This window comes from Tachysurus fulvidraco, chromosome 24 (assembly GCF_022655615.1).
Source record: "Tachysurus fulvidraco isolate hzauxx_2018 chromosome 24, HZAU_PFXX_2.0, whole genome shotgun sequence".
NCBI lineage: Eukaryota > Metazoa > Chordata > Actinopteri > Siluriformes > Bagridae > Tachysurus > Tachysurus fulvidraco.
Window position 1 is genome coordinate 14,053,853 of NC_062541.1, and position 23,288 is coordinate 14,077,140.

General features: G+C 39.3%; 4 protein-coding genes across 6 annotated transcripts in view; 2 read left to right on the forward strand and 2 right to left on the reverse strand.

Annotated features, from left to right (window-relative positions):
• The window catches only part of gfer (growth factor, augmenter of liver regeneration (ERV1 homolog, S. cerevisiae)), a 2,032-nt gene extending 878 nt beyond the window's left edge, over positions 1-1,154 (forward strand). Inside the window, exons 2-3 of the mRNA XM_027148495.2 lie at positions 77-276; positions 397-1,154. Of these exons, the coding sequence (XP_027004296.2) occupies positions 77-276; positions 397-559 (363 nt within the window). The 3' untranslated portion in view covers positions 560-1,154. The remainder of the gene's footprint in view (positions 1-76; positions 277-396) is intronic.
• Positions 1,155-1,689: 535 nt separating this feature from the next.
• Positions 1,690-8,194, forward strand: syngr3a (synaptogyrin 3a). 2 transcript variants are annotated; one of them, XM_027148458.2, is made up of 5 exons: positions 1,767-1,923; positions 2,139-2,200; positions 5,535-5,769; positions 5,892-6,037; positions 6,401-8,194. In XM_027148458.2, exons 3-5 carry the CDS (start codon positions 5,544-5,546, stop codon positions 6,602-6,604), a joined length of 576 nt encoding a protein of 191 aa, XP_027004259.2. In that variant the 5' UTR covers positions 1,767-1,923; positions 2,139-2,200; positions 5,535-5,543; the 3' UTR covers positions 6,605-8,194. The 2 variants fall into 2 exon arrangements, with proteins under 2 accessions (XP_027004258.2, XP_027004259.2); XM_027148457.2 differs by lacking the exon at positions 2,139-2,200 and having other exon boundaries at positions 1,690-1,923.
• Positions 8,195-8,268: 74 nt separating this feature from the next.
• znf598 (zinc finger protein 598) lies at positions 8,269-15,105 on the reverse strand. Of its 2 annotated transcripts, none has more exons than XM_027148456.2 (12): positions 14,597-15,105; positions 13,829-13,941; positions 13,617-13,746; positions 13,326-13,537; positions 13,013-13,230; positions 12,798-12,912; positions 12,222-12,397; positions 11,507-11,591; positions 10,547-11,388; positions 10,303-10,459; positions 9,984-10,128; positions 8,269-9,792 (listed from the first exon to the last, which is right to left on the reverse strand). In XM_027148456.2, exons 1-12 carry the CDS (start codon positions 14,768-14,770, stop codon positions 9,433-9,435), a joined length of 2,727 nt encoding a protein of 908 aa, XP_027004257.1. In that variant the 5' UTR covers positions 14,771-15,105; the 3' UTR covers positions 8,269-9,432. The 2 variants fall into 2 exon arrangements, with proteins under 2 accessions (XP_027004257.1, XP_047663686.1); XM_047807730.1 differs by having other exon boundaries at positions 14,569-14,691.
• Positions 15,106-17,281: 2,176 nt separating this feature from the next.
• On the reverse strand, positions 17,282-23,099 carry mgmt (O-6-methylguanine-DNA methyltransferase). The gene is made up of 5 exons (XM_027148404.2): positions 22,960-23,099; positions 22,667-22,780; positions 20,966-21,105; positions 20,740-20,879; positions 17,282-20,646 (listed from the first exon to the last, which is right to left on the reverse strand). Exons 1-5 carry the CDS (start codon positions 22,971-22,973, stop codon positions 20,518-20,520), a joined length of 537 nt encoding a protein of 178 aa, XP_027004205.1. The 5' UTR covers positions 22,974-23,099; the 3' UTR covers positions 17,282-20,517.
• Positions 23,100-23,288: the final 189 nt, after the last annotated feature.

Sequence of the window (23,288 nt, forward strand, 5' to 3'; positions counted from 1 at the left end):
GATACAACTTTCTGGAATCTCACAGTCTAGATAATAGTCGATACTAGAATCTGATAAAGACAGTTTTCTCTAACAGGTAGCTGAGAATGAGAAAGCTGTGGAGTGCCCACTGGACAGAGAAGAGCTGGGGAGGAGCTCATGGTCATTGCTCCACACTATGGCAGCATATTACCCTGATACACCCACCAAAACACAACAGGATGACATGACGCAGTTCATCAGTCTGTTTTCGAAATTCTTCCCATGTGAAGAATGTGCTGAGGACCTAAGATCCAGGTAAGTATCGATATATTAATACAGTAATTGTGAACCCAAGTGCACGTCCGGTTGGTTAACCTTACCTGTTGCAAGTGTTTGCTTATCCTGAGCACATAATATTTTTTTATTTCTTGTCAGATTGAAAACAAACCACCCGGACACCAGCAGCCGTCACCATCTCTCACAATGGCTTTGTCATCTCCATAATGGCATCAACATCCGGTTAGGAAAACCAGAGTTTGACTGCAGTAAAGTGGACGAGAGGTGGAGAGATGGCTGGAAAGATGGCTCATGTGATTGACAAACCAAAACAAAATCAATTCCCAGAGGAAAATAAACCAGACCTTTAACTGCCCTTGACCTTGCTGCCTTTGGTCATAATAATTGTGGCTTACTTTGTGTAGCATGTCATGTAAAAACATTTATATATGTGATGAAGAATGTGCTGCTCTTTTGCCCATAATATGATCATTCATATCTTTATTGATGTACCATGACTTTTCCAATTCAAAAATAATTTAAAGGCTGCTGGTTAATGTTTGTGTTGCTGATTAAAAGGATTAATGATGCTAATTAATCTAATCATGTGATTGCTACAGTTTGTCCAATGTTATAATTTGCATTAAAGGAAATACACTGTGAAGCACTTAGAATCAAATGTCAATCAACACATGATGTGCAATAGATCATGTAAAGAAACAAACTTTTGATCAAGGGTCATATGAGATATCTTCCTTCTGTCTGTCTACATATTTGTCTTTTTTGTCAATACACATACCAAGTATGTCAGCAGCATAAATAAGAGCAGAACTTTGCATTTGAACCACAGCCTGAAATATTTTATGAATATTCTGAATGTCTATTAATGACAAATTAAAGTACACAATTATGGCCTATATTTTTATCAGTTACCTGTGTACCCACCTGTGTATGTATACAGGAGTGGAAGATCTCGAGTGTCCTGCACCGAGCCCTGACTCTTACTCAACCCGACTGACCGACTGAACCCCAGACCTCCTCACTCTTACACCATCAGTGTCTGATCTCACTAATGCTCTTGTAGCTGAATGAACACAAATCCACACAGACACTCCGACATCTAGTGGAAAGACGTCACAGAAGACTGGATGTTAATATAACAGTAAATCTGGAATGGTATGATCTGCATGTGCATATGGGTATCATATGTATATCAGGTGTCCACAACCTTTTGACCTAACAGTATCATAAATCCAGATTATTTAGTCAAATAAAATATCATTTCAATGAAAAGAGGATGCTGATGCATGTAAATGTTGCTGTTGAGAGTGTCGCATCAGACCTGGGGAGAATGCACGCACTAGTGTGTGTGTGTGTGTGTGTGTGTGTGTGTGTGTGTGTGTGTGTGTGTGTGTGTGTGTGTGTGTGTGTGTGCACGCGCACTTGTGTGTGTATACTAGCGTGTGTGTGTGTACTAGTGTGTGTGCACGCGCACTAGTTTGTGTGTGCACGCGCGCGCAAGTGTGTATCCATCTCGACCCTCACAGCTTTCAACCTGAATCATAGCAGAAAGAAGAGGGGAAAATGGACGGAGTGGGGTCTTTCGGCGCTGGAAGAGCTGGGGCTGAATTCGACCTCATCTCTTTTATACAACAGCCGCAGACCATTCTCAGGATATTAGCATGGGTGAGTCTAATTCAGCGTGGTGTGTGTTTATAACGCGCGTCTCTTTAATATGCTCCATAAAAACAAGCGAGCACAAATCAGGCATAGCGTTTATTTCATATTCCATACCATTAACCCTTACGGTACGTGGGATGTATATGAGTTCGTGGACTATTTCTTGAATGCTGTAATATATAAACCCTGTTTCGGGATTTGTTGTTTTTCGTTGCGTAAAGATGTTGACGTATTGATGCCATGGACGCGGTGACCGGAGCGCGCGTGATTTCAGCACTGTGAGGTCAATATCTCACTCACACCACACAATACTACAGTGTATTAGTGTTCATTTAATCTGATTAATGGTGTAAAGGGATACGAAGCCATCGTGCCAGGGCCTGTTCTTTAAACCGGGGCTTTTATAAGGAGTGATAACATCTCTGCTTCACCTGCCTCGTACAGACAGAATCACAATTTCCGCCTGTACCACAGTTATATACACTTATATACATTTATACTTCTCATCAATCTTGAAAATATTGTCTACTGTATACTCCGATTGTCTTCCGTGCCATGAAGATTTTGGACCTCCACTGAGATGAGGCTGACTCTATGAGGATCCTGAAGCTGACACTATGATGATCCTGAGGCTAACTCTGTGAGGATCCTGAGGCTGACTCTGTGAGGATCCTGAGGCTGACTCTATGAGGACCTGGAGGCTGACTGTATGAGGACCCTGAGACTGACTCTGTGAGGATCCTGAGGCTGACCCTATGTGGATCCTGAAGCTGACACTATGATGATCCTGAGGCTAACTCTGTGAGGATCCTGAGGCTGACTCTGTGAGGATCCTAAGGCTGACTCTATGAGGACCCGGAGGCTGACTGTATGAGGACCCTGAGACTGACACTGTGAGGATCCTGAGGCTGACCCTATGTGGATCCTGAAGCTGACACTATGATGATCCTGAGGCTAACTCTGTGAGGATCCTGAGGCTGACTCTGTGAGGATCCTGAGGCTGACTCTATGTGGACCCGGAGGCTGACTGTATGAGGACCCTGAGACTGACACTGTGAGGATCCTGAGGCTGACCCTATGTGGATCCTGAGGCTGACTCTATGAGGATTCTGTGGCTGACTCTATGAGGATCCTGAGGCTGACTCTGTGAGGATCAGGATCCTGAGGCTGACTCTGTGAGGATCCTGAGGCTGACTCTTTGAGGATTCTGAGGCTGACTCTATGAGATTCCTGAGGCATCTAGAGATTTACCAGCTCCAGTTGGACTCTGCAATACTTAAGATTTGATAACAACTCCATGTGGTCTTTGAGGACAACAATCTCCTCATCAATACAACATTTATTAGACTGTATATTTATAATCACACCCTCCAGTGTCACCCAAATGAGGATGAGGTTCCCCTTTGAGTCTGGTTTCTCTCAAGGTTCTTCCTTTACCATTCAAGGGAGTTTTTCCTCGCCACAGTCACCTGAGTCACCCCAGACTTGCTCATCGTGGGATAAATACGAACACATATAAATATCTTTAATATTAATCTTGAATTTTTATTATATTAATCTTTATATTGTTCTTTATATTAACCCTTTGTTCTATGTTTATGTGTTGAGACAATGTCAATTTTAAAAAGCACTGTACAAATAAACTTTAAAATAAGATTGAATTGAATTGAATAGTGTAATGTACCAGAACATACATAGTACACTGGGATAGAGTATACAGTTATATAGTACATGTAAATAGTATACTGGGAGAGAATATACAGGTATATAGTACAATGTACCAAGACCTACATAGTATACTGGGCTGGAGTATACATGTATAGAATACTGGGATGTAACATACATGTAAATAATGTACTGAGATTGAATACTTGAGTATACTAGGATGTAGTATACCTGTGCTATAGTATACAGGTATACAATACCCTGGCATGTAGTATACCTATACGTACTATATCAGGAAGTATCCAGGTATATAATATACTGGGATGTAGTATACCTTTGCTTAGTATACAGGTATACAAGGTGCTGGAATGTTGTATCCCTGTATATATTATACTGGTGGTATACAGTATACTGGGATGTAGTATACATTTACATAGTATACTGGGGGGTATACAGTATACTGGGATTTAGGATACCTATTCATAGTATACTGGGGGTATACAGTATACTGGGATTTAGGATACCTGTACTTATTATACTGGGGGTATACAGTATACTGGGATTTAGGATACCTGTACATAGTATACTGGGGTATACAGTATACTGGGATTTAGGATACCTGTACTTATTATACTGGGGGTATACAGTATACTGGGATTTAGGATACCTGTACATAGTATACTGGGGTATACAGTATACTGGGATTTAGGATACCTGTACTTATTATACTGGGGGTATACAGTATACTGGGATTTAGGATACCTGTACATAGTATACTGGGGTATACAGTATACTGGGATTTAGGATACCTGTACTTATTATACTGGGGGTATACAGTATACTGGGATTTAGGATACCTGTACATAGTATACTGGGGTATACAGTATACTGGGATTTAGGATACCTGTACTTATTATACTGGGGGTATACAGGTATATGATATACTGGGATGTGGTATACAGGTATATAATATACTGGGATGTGGTATACCGGTATACAGTATACTGGGATGTAGGATATCTGTACATAGTATACTGGGGGGTATACAGTATACTGGGATGTAGTATACATTTACATAGTATACTGGGGGTATACAGTTATATAATATACTGGGATGTGGTACACATGTACATAGTTTACTAGAGAGTATACAGGTGTATGATATACTGAGTAGTATACCTGTGCATACCAGTGAGTAAACAGGTATATAATATATTGGGATGTAGTATACAGGTATATAGTATACTAGGATGTAGTATATAGGTATATATTGTACTGGAATATAGCATACCTGTACATATTATCCTGGGGAGTATACAGATATATAATATACTGGGATAGAGTATAAGTGTAGATAGTATACCAAGGAATACACAGGTATATAGTAAACTGAGATGTATTATAACAGTACAAAGTACACTAGGAGTGTATACTATACATTTATTGTCCTTTTATTATTCAGTTTACTAAACAAATAAAACATTATTGTTGTTGTTTCTATATTTTCAAGGGTCCAGGTTTACCCTTTTTTACCCTAAATGTAGTGAATGAAAGTCTGGATTGTTGCACAGAGATTATATTTCAGTTAAACTATTAATGTAGGCAGTTTAATAATAATAATAATAATAATAATAATAATAATAATAATAATAATAATAATAATAATAATAAACATCTAAAGTCCCAATAAATCATTCAAAATTGTTATGTCAAATGATGCTTAATGTCAAGGCACTTCACCTAAAAGTTGAAAAAACACATCAGGTATTGACTACAATTACGGTTCGGTTTATTCAGGCTTATGCATCCTTTTGCATATAATAGTCGACTTTAAATATATATACTTTATTACCACATAAACTTATGGATTAATTAAAGATACAAGACTTTAAATGCTACTAATTACTTGGATTGAAGTTTCTATTGTTTTCTGCTTCTCTTCTCCACTCTAGATTTTCTCAATGGTGGTATTTGGCTCCATAATAAACGAAGGCTATATTAACGTCGGAAGTGAGATTCTACATTGTGTTTTCAACAAGAACAATGATGCCTGCAATTACGGTATCACCATTGGGATCATAGCCTTTTTGGCATGCATCTTTTTCTTCATCCTTGACATGAAGTTCCAACAAATCAGCAGTGTTAAAGACAGGAAGAAGGCAGTCTTGCTGGAGATTGGATTTTCAGGTAAGCTTGCAAAATTATATATATTTGAGGGCAATCAGCAATGTCTTGAATCAACATGTTTTCATGCTGTACCTATACATATTCAGATATCTATTTAACTTGTGATGCTTTTTTGTTGTTAGGTTTGTGGACGTTCCTGTGGTTTGTTAGTTTCTGTTTCTTGGTGAACCAGTGGCAGCGCACCACACCAGACGATCTGCCAATGAACCAGGGAGCTGATGCAGCTAGAGCTGCCATAGCTTTCTCCTTCTTCTCTATCTTCACCTGGGTAAGTGCTACATCGACTGCATGAAAATTTACTGAAAGCTTTTTTAAACAATTCTGTCCTTTGGAAACAATCATGCATTGTACATTTATCATCTCAAAATCAGCAGAACTTGTGACAGAGCAGGCTGAAAATGCACCCATTTCAGTCTAAGAATAACATCATGACCTAGCTAAAGGTACAGCAGATTGCTCCAGATACTGCTTTCAGGCTGATGTAGGGGGCAAAGAACAACCTCTTTTTGCTTCACAGTCAATGAAAATGTGGGAGACACTCATGATATTAATGTAATGGTTAAGAGTCAGTTTGTGTGAGGTTCAGACACACTTGCACGTCCTTCTGAACGAGTGTGGCTTTGCATTTCAGGCTGGTCTAACAGTGAGAGCAGTGCAGAAGTATCTTCTGGGGACAGACATGTCTCTTTTCACCACAGAACATGTGGATGGAAACCAACCTATCCAGCCGTTCCCCACCATACCTGCCACAGAGCCCACCGATGCGTACCAGAGCCCACCTTTCACTGAGAAACCGGACCCCAACGCCCCGACTTACCAGGTGCCGATTTACTAGAGGAGCCGAGAGGTTCTGGCCTTTCTTCAAGATGACGTGGTGTGACAGTGTTCATAGGTAGTGCTGTGCTGTGACCTTCTGTACAAGAGTTTGTCGATTGTGACTTTTTTTTATTTCACTCGGGCCTATATGGATAGTTAAACATTAATTTACGGGTTGAATTGAAGAAGAAATTAAATAAGACGTCTCTTCTATGTATGACAGGATTTATTCTGGTCCATCTAGGTCACTAAAACAAGGAAATGTCAGCTGTGTATTTGAAGGAAATAAAAGAACCTAAAAACAGCGTGATATAAAATATCAAGGCTGTTTTACCTTTGGGCGAGAAAAATATGCATGTGCAACATATTCAGAAATTGTTTAACTGTCATGCATCAAAGATACCTTGAAACTTTACATTGAGTGTTTATGTGGATATAAAGTGCAATATTTAAAAGTTACGTATTACGTATGAAAGTAGTCTTCAGATTCTATTAAAATATGTTTACCAGTAACAACCTGCCAAATTGTAGGTTAGTGTGCAGTCTCGCACAGATGGAAATGCCATCGTAGGTTTTCTGTACTGAAAGTCTTCAGTGTTTAGAGGAAGCCGATCAAGTTTATGCGTCTGTATCAAGGACACCCCGTCCAGTGTTTGTTCAAGGTTTCTTTACTAGGTGTGAACAAAACAAATGGTCTACAATCATAAAAACAGAGGTTTAATAACTGCAACTGTAAATCATACAGTTGATGCAAAAATACAACAACTCACATTTGTTACAACAAACTCTTAGCCTCTTAAGAGAAAAACATGCATACAATAAAACCGCAGTCATGAAAGGACGGGATGAAAACAATCACACGCTCATGTTAATAAAAGAAAAACCTTTGTCTTAGGAAAAAAGAACATAAAGCTTTGCTGAACGGAATGTTGAGGAATCATTAAAAAACATGAACTGAACAGTAGAGTTTGTATTTAAGTTGTGAAAATGATGTCGATGTTTAAAATGTTTGGTGACCATCAGTGCTTCATCTGATATGTAGTAGGATACCACTAATGTTTGTGTTCTCAGATAGGAAAGCCTACAAAATGATACTGACTGTAATTCAATACATGACGTCAATGGAGTGTTTGTGAGCGTGATCGGGGGTTTTTATGTTTCATGTACCAACACTAGAAAAGAATTTACCAGACCACTGTTTATGTACCGGTTGACTCACGTTTATTGTGGCAAGGGAAAAAAAAAAAAGAAAAAAAAAAAGAAAAAAATGATGTCCACTCATGTACACAAAAAATAATGTTTACTTGTGTGGGGTTTTTTTTCCTTTTCTTTTAACCCTCTCAAGTGCAACCTATGCACAAGACATGCAGGCTTATAAATACGGCCTGTACACGAATGGTACATTCTAGTGTAACCTCTGGCATCATATCCCATGTTGAATGTTTAAATGCTGTACACAAAAGACTTACTGTTTTCAATTCAATGTGTCTGGACTGCAGTAATCGTCAAAATAAAAAGATATGGTTTTTTTTCATGAAGAGTCTGTGAAACTTTCACAAGCATGTTCATGTAAAAATAATGAGAATAATAAATACAATGTTTTTAAGCATTTAATTTGATTCTATTAGGAGCCAACTGTGCATCATTCATCTGTAGGTAAATATTTCTTTTTTCTCTCTCTCTCTCCCCCCATTGCTGTGTAAAACAGAACTAGATCATAAAGTAACAACATTCTGTCATTGATTTGTATCAAAAAGATGTTAACAGGAAAGCATATTCACCTCCCGGTGTATTTGCAGTTATGAACAGAGTTATACAAAAGCAGGAACAGTGCAGAAACTGGGTGAGTAAAAAAAAACAAAAAAAAAAAAAAACATTTTTTTTACCCTGCCGTCAAAATAAGAAATGTGCATTTGTTCTTACATTTAACTCCAGATGTCAGTGCCTTAATCTGCATTAACTGGATTATTGCATGGAGACTAATTGAAATTCTGACTGATGTTTTAATACAAAAAGAGGTTACGAAAAATAGAAATTTGTGGTCATACCTTTTTGCGATCCTAAACGCTTTGTTAAAATAATCCATTTAAATAATAATAAGTCCTAAATAAATAAGGATGAAAGCTTAAAAAAAAAAAAAAAGCACAGAACAAGTGCTGAGGTGTCACAGTGACTGTAGCGTGACAGGAAGTGAAACGGTGCAAGTTCATTTGATTTCAACAATCACTTCATACAGGTCCTTTTTCAGAGACGAGGCATCTGTTAGGCACTTGCACACTTTTTACTCAGAATTTTCCTCCATCCAGAAATATTGACTTGGGGGGAAAAAGGTGAGCAATGATGCTCACTAATGAATAGAACTCCGTAATTAAATGTTGGGGGAGATCATCGAATGCAGCGTCTAGAATTAGAAAATTGGCATGCGTAAAGCATGTGTACAATCCTGATGAAAATGTCACCCATAAATCCACAGATGTGGGATTAAGAAAATGTATTATACAATAATAATGAATACTCCTGAAGCAGATGTCTAATTTAATTTAAATGTTCCCATTTCAATCAAGCTCTCATTTCAATCTTATCAAGTATGTAGTCTAAGGGTGTCCGACTGCAGTCCTGGTGTGGCATAATTAAACCTGGTGAGTAACAAGCGTGCAAAATTAGGCAGCTTGGAAACCAGGAAGATCACCAAACTCCAATACTGGAGTCGGGCACCAATGCTCTATACACACACTCCAGCTGCACTCCGTTTCTCCTGGTGATCCCTTATTGTATTAAACATCTCTGACCCTGGAAAAAAACACACATCTTTCCGTCTGTCGGAGCCGTGCCCCTGTTTTTTGGCAGTTAACTGATAATCTTGCTTATGGCCTGGAGAGAAGGAAAGTCGTCTTCTCCGATATGCAGGGTCTTATGAGCACTGGAGTCTTTTGGAGCCAGTACCTGCTTGCAGATATAACACACTTCGCAGTCCAAGTCTAGACTGTTGTTAGAGGTACATGTTTGCCAGGCTTTCTTTTTGTTTTTCTTGCCTTTTAAGCCTAGCTGCTGTTTCTCCATGGCTTTAAAGTCTGTATGGGCAGTGAGAAGCTCCTGTTGTTTTTGTGTGTCTGGAAGAAGAACCAGTAACTCGTTGAAGACCCTGCTGAAGTTTTCCCCCAGCAGCTCGTGGCAGCTTTTGTGGTACTGAGCAGCAGAAATTAAACCCTAGTACAGACAGGAGATAAGTATTATTTAACATAAGGGAGAAATAGGACTTCTGTTTGAAGTCATTATTATAAACAACATAAGAGTCTATGCATTTGGGGTGAGTAAAAAAAATCATGATTAAATAACTAGTATTATTACAAAAAAATGGTTTGTACATAATGACAGACATTATGGCCAACACTCATTACCTGTCTGAACTGGCCTGAATAATTTTTAAATTCAGTGAACTTGGATTCATCATTCTGAAGGAAGTTCTGTATTGACTGAATAAGCTCCATGTTCCTCTGCTTGAAGTTTTCAGGCATGTGGTATGTTCCGTGTGAGGAAGCTGGTCTGTAATTGTAGGAAAGAGAAAAAATTTTTTTTTTTTTTAAATCAAGCTTATAGAAAACTTAATGGAGATAACCGAATAGATAAAACATACATACATTTTGCCAAAACCTAACCAGGCAGTACATTTCTAATACAGACAGTATTTTGGGTTTAAAACATGTCATTCATTCTGACCTGTTAGTCACTGGCACTGAGCGTTCTGCTATGTTATTGTTGAGCAGGACACCAGTGAACCCTGGAGGAGGCTTGCTGATCACAGGCCCAAGGCCAGGAGGAGGAGGAGGAGGCAGCACTGTCTGAACGTTCTTCACGGAAAATGTGTTTTTAAATCCTAAAATGCAAAACACAATGCAATAAAAGGTGAGTTTCAGACAATACACGAGACGGTGTTTCTATACAGGAACAGTCCGAGTCATACCAGGTGGAGGTTTCTTAGTAATAAGAGCAGGGAAATCCTCTTCTGCAGGTACAGCAGGTGGTTCAGAGAGAGGCTGCTTTTTAGGGGCAGGAGGCTCTTCGGGAATGATGGGGTCCTTAGTTTCCTTAGATTTCTCCCTGAATCCATTTATGAACATATTTGATTTGGGGACCACAGTGCCTTTAGGAAGGTGGTCTGGTGGTTTGGCCTCGGGTACATTTTCTTTGTGAGCCACGGTGATAACCGATTCCATGTTATTTGTAGACGTCCCAAAAGGTGCGTCTGAAGGCTGTTTCTTCTTCTTGCTATTTTTGTTACTGGGCTGTGATGATCCAGTCTTCACCGTAAGCAGAGAGGAGATGTCTAACATGGTAGGGATGGCACAAATCTCCTGAACCATTTTGCCTGCTTTAGGGTCCTCGTCATCTGATGAGACCGGAGATCTGAATTTGGATGTGGTTTTGGTGCTCTGTGAAGAGGTAAGCTTCTTCTTGCGCCGAGATGCATGAGTCTGAGGAATAGCGGAGGAGGGTGGTGGGTCACTAGAAGAAAACACATTGGCGGAGTGCGAGTGCATCTTCGTCGGCAGAACCACAGGCTTATTATTATGGAGTACACCAGCTTTACTTCCTACTTGCGACCAAGCGGATGTTGTATTCTCCTGAGGCTTATGAGGTTTGATCTTTGAGACAAGTGCAGGGAAGTCCTCCTCTTGGAAAGAAGAAGGTTTTCTAGCTTGTGGCACATATGCTGGGGTCATTGGGGCTGAACCCATTGTGCCAGAATGCACCAGGCTAGGGAAATCATCTTCTTTCAATGAGACAGGAGTGGGTTTCACCATGCTGCAACAAAACATTTATCAGTGATTGGATATTGTTCATTATGATTTTATTTCAGAACTAGAGTGAAACACTTTGTGTCTTATTGCACACAAATATTTAGCATCTTTGTAAAACCTACTTCTGAATAGGCGGTGGTGATGCTCCAGCTCTTAATACTGGGAAGTCTTCAACCTTCATTGGGACATTGTTCTTCATCAAGCGACCTGAAATGTATAAAAATAATTAACTGTCTCATATATATATATATGGTTGCCTCTGCAGACCAAAGCTACAGGAGCTCATTTGAAACCTTGTGTTTGAATAATGCAGACCTGCCAACCTCCAGCCAGGACACAGGGCTGTATATATTCTTTATACAAATAGTTTATCTAACGTCAAAACATGGTTTGAAAGTTTTAGCATGTAAAATATCCCAGGGTGTTGGTGAATATTGTTAAGTAAAACAAATCAACAGTCATATGTAAATCAGCTCAATGGGCTCTTTTGGCATATTTCTGAGAGATAAAAGATACAAGTGTATGTCAATTAAACCCTTTTTCCTACCAAAATGTAAGTCATGGTTCATCAATTTGAAATTTTGTTTTTTTTGGCCCAAATCATATACAACATAATAATAAAAACAACAGAACAACAAAAGCATTTAAAAGTAATGAGAGAAGAAAAAGTATAGAGGATCTCTGACCTCTAACCTTACACTGGGTAATAAATGAACTACAACTCATTGGGAATGTGATTAGTTGTGCTCTTGCACAGATGCAGCACGTTTCAGTAGGGCTCACACGAGCAGATCGGGATAATTAAAGTCACAATTATAAAGTGGAAACCCACTTTACCTTGCATGTCAATAGGAGGTTTGACTGCACCCCGATTGGCTCTTAACTCATCGCTCTCCACCGGCTCCTCTTTGCGTGGTTTTTGGACTCTCTCGTGAACTTGTCCTCTCTCTGCCTGTCGGCGTGCAGCCTGTGAGGCCTGAATAGCAGCAGCCAGGTCCTTGTCCTCTTCCTCTCTGTACACAACCACAATCAGTACTCGTCATGCACTGTAAGGCAATAATGTGTCTAGAGATTAAGGCCTTGAGTACTGGTTTGAATTCACCCTGAATGTAGGAGCCTCAATTATAGTTCTTCATATAATCAGATTTCTTTTCTAAATCAAAAGTGATGAACTATTTACAGAAATTGAACAGGCAACAATAAATCTTACACATTTGCACATCAAGCTTAAAAGAACCTCCTACTGTCCTGAAATCTGTTTAAAGTGCATGTTACAACATAGAGAAGAAATATCTTGCAAGTCTACATTCTACCGCGAGCCATTCTTTTGAATCTTTTTTTAAACAAATGACGAGGAACTAATGATGTAAAAGTGAAGGTGTGTTATTAAAAGCACTGTAATGAGAAACTTACCTATTGTACCTCCAGCTTCTTACATTCTGGTGAACCCCCTGGGGTCTTCCTCTTCCAGAGCGCCCTTGTCTGTTGAACCGATCGACTTCCTCATAATCATCAGCACTCACTAGACCTGAAGAAGCCATTCAGAAAGTGCTGGGTAAAAAGTCTGACAGAGGGGTTAAAACAATGGCACAAGACTATGCAGAGCAGACACTGACTGACCCACTCACCATCGTTCCTTCTCTGCTGGCGTAGGGCGTAGTTGAACTGTATGTCAATCTGCCGGTTTTGGCGGGCCTCAGCCCGGTTCTTACTGTGAGCAGCAGCTTTATGGGCTTTGTAGTCGATCTCTGTCCGGAAGGCATGTGTGAACTGCTCTGTACTGCAGCGACCTTCCTCGCACAGAAAATGTCTTTCTCTGAAGTGATCGCTGAGATCACGGTAATCACTGGATCAGATTTGAGAGATTTATTAATGAATATACAAATATAAAAAGATTATATAAACACCGCCATAATATGATCAGAAGAAAGAGTGAAGTACCAATAGTATTCTTGTGCTCCATCTGCATCACAAAAATGGCAAAAGTAGTGGTCACGCCTTAAGTGTTTAAGCAGTTCGTCATTATCCAGATATCGGTCATCGCAAAATTTACAGAGCGGATGGCCACGATGAGACGTGTCGTCCGGGTCCCCTTGCGTCCGATGTCGAGCCAGTTCTTTGCGGTTGTACCACTTCCTCTCATAAGGGAATATCTGAATGTGGGGTTTGTATGACATTAGAACCAACTAGGGGCAAAATGAGTAAGTGAGTAACAGAGGTACGACTCGGTACCTTCAAGTGCTTAGCACATAATTTGCAGCAAAAGAGCTCATGCTGCTTCCGCATATGATGCTCCAGCTCCTCAAATTTGGAGAACACTTTGGCTTCAGGACATTGCGGACATTCGGAAAGCAAAATCTTCCTGCATTTGCGATAAAGACGTAAATAAAAGATTAACCACCGGCAATATAAACGTGGAAGAGGAAAAAATAAATTGCAAATACCTGAACTGTGCAAAGATTTTTCCATCAGCAAAGTAGATGTCGTATTTCCTCTCAGACTGGTATTCATGCGGAGTGACAGCAGGGAAGGGTTGAAGTTTTCTAACAAATATAACCTGAGAGAAGATGGAAACGGTAGGGATTAAAGTTGACATAGCACTTAGGACGGAGTTACATAACCAGTTCAGCTATACCTAGTGAATCATATACGTGATATGTTGTCTGTTGACTCAGCTGTGTGTCAGAAAGACACGTTAGTCTAAAAACGGACCAGTTCAAACATATTGATCTTTGGACACAGAATGTGATTAAGACTTATTATCTGTTAAGGAACTGTTAGCTAGAATATCAGCTGAAACGACTTGAGTAAGCAGCTTCCTATCCATACGGCTCGGCTTGCTAGCTCTCTAAAGTCCAAATAACTCTAAATAACTAAGAAAAAACTCTTCTATTCTTCACAAAACTTTCTTTCAGGCTTTCTGCGAACCTAAAACTTTACAAAAATACGTTAAAAAGAGTCAGCTAGCTAATTAGCCTTAATGACAAGAGACAAACTTTAGCTTCTAGTTTCCTGAGTTTAACCGAAATAAAATAAATTCTTGATATTGTGTTAAATTAAGGATAAATGCTCATATGTAAATATATATGTTATATATACACTATAGAGATTAATCTAGTAGCTATCAGGTTAGCATGTTAGCTGCTTAGCATGTTAGCTGCTTAGCTCGGCTCGGCTAGCTGACCGGTTAGCTTCGGTGATCAGGCCGCTACCTTGTCCAGCTCCACACGACAGACGGCGCAGTATTTCTGCTCGCACAACACCCGCATCTTGGTGGAGCACCGGTAACACACCGGGTGGTCACATTTCCCAACGGCGAAAATATCAATATCTTGGCAGCAGAGCACACAAACATTCTCGGCTTCCTTCTTCATCGTTGACTCCATTCTAAACAACCTAAAGGCAGAACTTCTGGTCTCGTGTCAAATCTGTAGCTAAGCTAACGTGCTAATGTTCTGCTGATGTTCCTTCAACTCGGCGTGGAATATCAGAGCACCGGTGCATCATGGGTATCACGGGTGCATCACAGAGATGCTAGTAATTAATGGTCGTGTGTTCAGATAAATGTTACAGAGATTTAAATACCCTCTACATGCACTTAAAAACTCGTGAAAACATATAATATGTACGTTAAAATCTGATTTAGCATCTGATTTTGCTGCTAGTTGTTGCGACACGTCAACGCATCCGCCATATTGAAAAGGGCAAAAGTCGACAGGGATGTAGGAGTTGTTCCATTTGAGGCGGCTGGTTTAAATGACCATCATCCACCTCACAACATTTACTGTTAACGAATATTTGCAACAAAGAGTGCTTGAGATTTTATGTACATTGAGTCTGTAAGATGTCATTTCATGTGACTGACAAATAGACTTTGTAATTATATGATCAGTAATTAAAACATTACAAACTAGTCATGAAAACGTTACAACACAATGTCATATGTCAAGTGCAAAGAGTAGCAATTGTGCAAATAGACAAGTGCAGATAAATATTTAGCATATGTACAGCTTGTAATATATACAGGTATATATCAGAATCAGAATCATGTTTATTGTCCAAGTTGACACACACAAGAAATTTGGTTCCAGCTGTTTGTATATGTAAACATATGTACAGCATGTAATATATAGGTACATATGTAAACATATGTACAGCATGTAATATATATGTACATATGTAAACATATGTACAGCATGTAATATATACAGGTATATTTATTCATTCGTTCATTTTCTACCGCTTATCCGAACCTCCCGGGTCACGGGGAGCCTGTGCCTAACATATGTATAGCATGTAATATCAGAATCAGAAAGCTCTTTATTGCCAGGTATGTTTTCACATACGAGGAATTTGTCAGTACAGAAGCTCCACAGAGTCACAGAATGACATTGACAAGACATGAACACATATATAGACAGTTTGTATGTGCAAATTGAATGTGCTAATTGAGATATAAATAAGTAAGTATGTGTTTTAAATAAATAATGTAAGAATACTGTTGTGTGTTCCATGTATTTCAAGTGTTCATCAGATGGATTGCCTGAAGGAAGAAACTGTTCCTATGTCTGTAGCGTTGACCAGATGGCAACAGTTTGAAGAGTGAGTGTGCTGGATGTAAGGGGTCCAGAGTGATTGTCTTTGCCCTGTTGCTCACTCTGGAGAAGTACAGGTCTCAGAGAGTGGGGGTTGTCCGGACTTCTCAGGTCAGATTTGGTAGCTGGATTTGGTAGATGGATTCGATGATGGCAGTGTAGACTATTTCAGCAGATCCTGTGCCCAGCTGGTGAAGGAATTACAACCTCTGCTGAGCCTTTTTCACAATGGAGGCTATGTGAATGTCCCACTTCAGGTCCTTGGAGATTGGAGGGCATGGAGAGGTGGGTTAATTTGGGCTGGAGGAGTGATGGGATGATGGTGTTAAAGGCAGAGCTGAAGTCCACAAACAGGATCCTCACATAAGTCCCTGGTCTGTCCAGATGCTGCAGAACATAATGCAGTCCCATTTTGACTGCATCATTTACAGACCTGTTTGCTCTGTAGGCAAACTGCAGACGGTCCAGTGATGTCCTTCAGATAAGCCAAAACCAGTCTTTCAAATGATTTCATGACCACAGATGTTAGAGCCACAGGTCTGTAATCATTAAGTCTGGTAATTTTGGATTTCTTTGGGACGGGGATGATGGTGGAGTTTTGAAGCATGAGGGGACTTCACACAGCTCTGAGTGAAGATGGGGGCCAGCTGATCAGCACAGGTTTTCAGACAGGCTGGTGAAACGCTGTCTGGGCCTGGTGCCTTTCTTCTCTTGATCTTTCTGAAGACCTGACACACATCATCTTCACTGAACTGAATTTTAGGTGTGGCGGAGTCGGAGGTGACAGGAGGTGAGAATTGGGTTTTTTCAAACCTGCAATAGAACTCGTTCAGGTCGTCTGCCAGTTGTTGATTCACCACAGTGCAGGGTGATGGTGTCGTGTAGTTGGTGATGGCTTTCAGACCTTTCCACACTGAAGCTGAGTCATTAGAGGAAAACTGAATCCGTAGCTTTTCAGAATAATTCCTCTTTGCCACTCTGATCTCCTTTTTCAGTGTGTGTTTGGCCTGTTTGTACAAGACTCTATTCCCATTCCTGTGAGCATCCACTTTGGCCTGACGGAGCTGGCTGAGTTTTGTAGTGAACCATGGTTTATCATTGTTATGAGTTAAGTGATTCCTGGTAGGAATACACAAATCCTCAAAGGAACTGATATATGATGTTACAGTCTCTGTGAGCTCACCAGGTCGGTGGCAGCAGCTTCAAAAACAGTTCAATCAGTGAGAGAAACAGGCTTGTAAATCCTGCTCCGCTTCCTTAGTCCATCTTTTTACAGTCTTTAATACAGGTTCAGCTGATTTCAGTTACTGCCAGTAGGTCGGTATCAGATGAACTAAACAGTGATCAGAGAGTCCCAGAGCTGCCCGTGGGACAGAGTGATATGCATCCTTTATTGTAGTATAATAGTGATCCAGTGTGTTACTGTCTCTGGTGGGACATGTAACATGCTGTCTGTATTTTGGCAGTTCACATGAGAGAATCGCTTTATTAAAGTCCCCAAGAATTATTAGTACAGAGTCCGGGTGTTGTTGCTCACTCTCTGTGATCATATCAGCGAGTGTCTGTAGGGCCTTCTTTAAATGAAGGAGTCAGACTTAGAGCTTTTTGTCTTTTCAGGATCCTCACAATGAGAGGCCTTGTTTTTAATAAAAGTTGTTTAATACAGATATATGTGTGTAATATATGTAAAATAAAAAGAAAATTACAAATAAAATCTCCTTCAAATAATCAAAGTATTAGAATAAGTAAAAGTAATTAAGATTATTTGATTATGTGATTAAGTAATTAACTCTTCAGGTGTAAGCTTGCGTTTGTTCTATGATGCACACAGAGTATAACACGCACTGAGGCTGTTTACACTAGAATGCACACACAATGTAATTCAAGGTGGGCTTTTATACAGACTGTTGTCGGGTTTGGTCCTCTTTGTGCTTTCTCGACGGCCGACATCTCGTCTCCCAAACATTTCTCGTCGGTGACTCTGAGTGCTGCTAATGTTTTTTCCTTATCTTCAAGGTTGACACTTCTATATATGGTTATATGTTTGCAGTTAACTCCCTGCAACTGCCAAGCTGTGATTATATACGACTGAAGATTTCTATTGCCGTGGAATTCGACAGCGAGCGTTGAAACACTTTGCGTGCAGATTTCTCCCCTCGAATGCACAGTGGGCTTTTAAGCTTTCACTACCAGAAACATAATCATCTAAGTTTACAGTCAAAATAAGCAATATTAATCTTATCAATTCTATTATAGGAGAATACATGAACATAAGAAAAAGAAAAGCAATTCAGAGTTCTACTGAAATTCTTAAAATAAAATATAATAAAACATAATGCATTATAATCTTCCTTTCTTTTGGATTCTTCTTCCAGCCGCCTAGGTACAGCGTCTGATCCTTTTTCATCCATTGATTTCTTCATTCCTCAAGCTTCATATTCCTTATTTTATTCAACACTTGTTTTATTTCTTCTGCTGCTTTTTCTTTTTTTTTTTGCTCCTCTTTGTCTTTTTGTCCTAGCTCTATGTGTTCTGGTATTTGTAGCCTTAATCTCACTTTTCTTTTGTATGGGAATATGAGACTAGGGTTTGAAGTTGGATAGCATACAAAAGGTTCATCTAATGAGCATGAAGTTAACCATTCATTTCCTTCATCATCCATTCCACCCACCATTTTCACAACAATATGTATAGCATGCAATATATAGATATATATATATATGTAAACATATGTACAGCAAATAAAAAGTAAATAAACATGTGTGCAAGCTGAATAAACAGGTCCACTATATATATATTGAAATATTAGGCAGAATGTACAGTAAGGTATATAGATAAACATACACAAGAAAGGCACAATATGTGTAGAGAATAGGGAGTATAAAAAATGCAATATGTCATATGTGCATTGTATGTATAATTGTAGAGAGGTTATATATTGTACAGAGGTTATATGTGAAGTTAAATGTGAATTTAAATATTAGTTAAAAGACACAGATAGCTGTGATCTCCACGTGTAAGCAGGAAAGGTGAATCTTAATATACAGCAGCCAGTATAGTATGTGTAATTAAAACCACAAATTTTATTTTATTTAATTTTATTAATTAATGACATTAGTTCAAATACAAAGTTTTATCTCCGAAGTGTTAGTTTCTTAATTCAGTTAGGGTTCATTTTAATAATATTTACAGCATAAGCCATGATAATAGAACCAAACGTTAACAGAAAAGTGACCTTGGTGGCCTGCACACAAACAGACCTAGGTACTTTTTATCCTGGACAAGGTCACAGAGTAACACCTAGAAGAAACGTCACTGATCTTTGTTTGAAGATTACATGAAAATCAGATAAAAGGGAACAGAGAGCAGGAAGTGTTATCAATCAGTTCTCATTAAAGTGTAGAACTGAAATGAATATAATCTAACAGTGATTTATAATCATAATCTCCTTGCAGTAGAAAGGCTCCAAATCCTCTTTTACATTTCTGTTGTTATTTATAAGACAAGCCTGAAAGCTGACATCCCAGAAACAGATTAATACTAGAAAAGTGACATGTTTAACAGCTGCTAAGTAACAGGTATAGTTGATATTCAATCTCTTAATAAGCCACAATAGAGAGAATCACTGTCTGACTTTGTCAGCGCTCAATGCTCCTTTTTCTCCACATAAAGGTGGCACTTTCTAGAAATTCATGATCCTGAGATGTAATGAAACGTAGAAATTTTATGTCAGAATCTGTTAACTATTAACTTTTTAAGGCTGAGATAAATTAATCTGTGATGTTAGATTTAGATGTCTGTATTTTGCAGCCTTTTGCACACCTTTATGCTGTAATAGTTTATAGTGTGTTAGTCCCTCAGTTGTCCCCAGTGTGAAAAGATGGCTCTCATCATCCTATAGCAGCTGTAGGAAAGGGGTCAAATATGCAGAAGATGCAAGAGAAGCAAATCATGTGCAGGACCTGGAGGATTTTTCTGAAGAACCGTAGCCAGTTTAACTTCTCTGGACAAACAAGGGACTCATGATCAACGATGCCAAAACAGAAAAACACTCACTGACCATCTAGTTAACAACACAGTGTTAAGAATAGAGTGTGTGTAAAGTGTGTGATTATTATTGCGTCTTGTGAATTCTATGTAAATATTTGTTACGTGAAATGGCAAATTCAGGGCAGAATTAATTAAAGATGCCATTTGTATGATCTTTATTTTTTAAATTATGATCATTTGTAAACTAATGATCTCAAACTAATGATGTACAGTTTAAAGGTGTAAAAACAAACCATATTAGACTATCTACTATCTATTACTATCATCTTATTGGTCAATAAAGTAAGACAACATCTGTAACGTTAACATCAACTGTAACAATAAAAACATATGCTTGCACTGATTAAGTGAATAAACTGTTACTTTAGATTTCATTACTGAAGCAGAACATACACCCAGACTTTGCATGTAAAAAATGTTGAACAGTGAATATTTCAGGGTGTGTATCCGGCAGAGAACAACTGAAACGGTATCCACAGGTTAAACAGTTAGGTCAAACCCTTCTTCCCTTCATGAGAGAGCAGCCACAGTTTAATATCATCTCCTTTGCCTGCCATATATCTGCCACTCTGACCTGAGCTACACAGCACACGATGACAGGGCACAATCAGAGGAACCTGAGGAGATGCGAACACAAGCGAGAGAAAGTCAGAGGACGCATTTCTCATTTGTACCCACAGGAGAAATTAATGCGTTAAAAATGAACCGACCGGATTTCTCCTCATAATGCTGCCCACTGCTCGACAAGCCTTCGGGTTTCCGGCCATCTCGCTGAGCTCCTTGTAGGAGACGGTTTGTCCCACTCGTACCCTTGACTGCAATATCCTTAGCACATGTGCAGTGAAGGAGTCTGACAAATAGAGATATATAGAGGTTTATACCATCCAACCCAACATATACTGTAACAGTGATAGTGTGTGTATGTGGCACACATACCTCCCTGCAACATTGGGTGATGTAAGGCAGGAAACGGAAGAGAGCTCACTGACTGTGCAGAACGAAAGTAACTCTGGAGCCACGTAACACACTGCTGAAGCTCCGGGTTCAGTTCTGCCTGGTCTGAAATGAGCCCAGACCTACACACACACACACACACACACACACACACACACACACACAGTACATACATACTGTAAATGCAAAAGCAAAAGATCATCAGTCATCCAATTACCAGGCACAACACTCCGTCCAGGGTGTATCCTGCCTTGATGCCTGATGACGCCTGAGATAGGCACAGGCTCCCCGTGACCCGAGAAGTTCGGATAAGCGGTAGAAAATTAATGAATGAATGAACATTTAAAGACTAAATAAGCAATTTGTAGTAATTCAAAATCAAGTTATGAAGTCATTCATGTTTAGTATTTTTACATTATGGCAAATGCGTTAAAATAAAATACAAAGCAACTAACATTACTGAATGTACAAACAGGTACATTTAAGTATGCTTAAGCATAATAAATAATAAAATTATGTTTATGGCCAGACATAAGACGTAGTGTTATTGTAGTGGTGTTTATTAACTGCGTGGATGAGACTGTTTTAAATTTGACACAGAGAGAATAAATGCACACTTCTCTATCTTGATTGTCTTTGATTATTTAATTTTTTTAAATCAAGTCATGTTGTCAGTTGGATAATGAGACCAAATAAAGTAAATAAAGAGAAACGCTCTATCTACACTAGTGCCATTCTCTATCAGCTAGTTTCTGTGATTGACTAAACCCCGATGGAGGAGAAGCTGACAGTCCATAATTCACATTTGAAAGGAAGAGACACTGAACTATAAACTATATTTTTTTCCATACACTGATCAACTTCTGGGGGGCACAGTGGCTTAGCGGTTAGCACGTTTGCCTCACACCTCCAGGGTTGGGGGTTCAATTCCTGCCTCCGCCTTGTGTGTGTGGAGTTTGCATGTTCTTCCCGTGTCTCGGGGGTTTCCTCCGGGTACACCGGTTTCCTCCAAAGACATGCATGGTAGGTTGATTGGCATCTCTGGAAAATTGTCCGTAGTGTGTGTGTGTGTGAGTGAATGAGAGTGTGTGCCCTGCGATGGGTTGTCACTCCATCCAGGGTGTATCCGTGTGGCTCCCCATGACCCGAGGTAGTTCGGATAAGCAGTAGAATATGAATGAATGAATGAATGAATGATCAACTTCTACTATTGTACAGTAGAATACTTGGTATCCTCCGCTGAAATACTTGACCTCTGTCTTTATTTATTTATTTATTTATTTATAGGTTTTTTTTCCTAAACCAACTTAAGTCTATTGCTCTAAAATTACAGCTCTCAAAACACAATCGTAGTCAAAACGGAGAGTTTTCCAAAGTCACAGCCAACGTGTCTGACAGGTCCATCATTTCCATCATCACAGCCTGTAGCAGTTTCCCAATTAGAAGTGATATTTTACTGAATTGTGAAGGAATTCTGGATCTAAAACTTTACAATCATCAGTAAGTGCCACTTGGTAATGCTACATTTACTGTGATGGCGCACTGTATAAGATACACAATGTTTCCATGGTGATAGTGTAAGCCCATGCATGTATCCATAGCAATAGTAATGGTGTGTGTGTGTGGTGCCTATGTTCTGTTTCCATAGTAATAGTGACGGTGTGTAGTGTGTGTGTGTGGTACCTATGTTCTGTTTCCATAGTAATAGTGATGGTGTGTATTCCTTTCTCACAGCCGCTCAGGAGAAGCTCTCCCACAGGAGACTCCACACACACACTCTGCAACACACACGCGTTTCTAACACACACACACACACACACACACACACACACACACACACACACACACACACACACACACACACACACTGTTGTAAATGTACATCATGTAAATAAATGAAAGCTAATGAATATGCATAACATTCACTATAAATAACCAATGTAATAGTCCTGCCCCACCCAGGGTGTGGTACATACCGCTGTTTCTGCATTTTATTTATCAATAAGACAAACACTTTGAATCGAGCAATTATTATGTTCCTTATCTTTTGCACGCTTCCTAGGTTCAAATGCAGTAAATGAAGATTGACATGACGCCGGGCCAATCAGCAACAGGACATTCATTACGTCACTCCCACACTTCGTGATTATTGGATAGCTGTCGGAACCGCCCTTCATTTCGTCCAATGCCGTTTAAAATAGAAAGAAAGCAGAAAGACTGACAATTTTACGTTCTTTATGTTTCTTAATCCTCCATGTTGTGTATCATGATACTATCGTGTAAAAATATCTTTTACTGAAAAAGC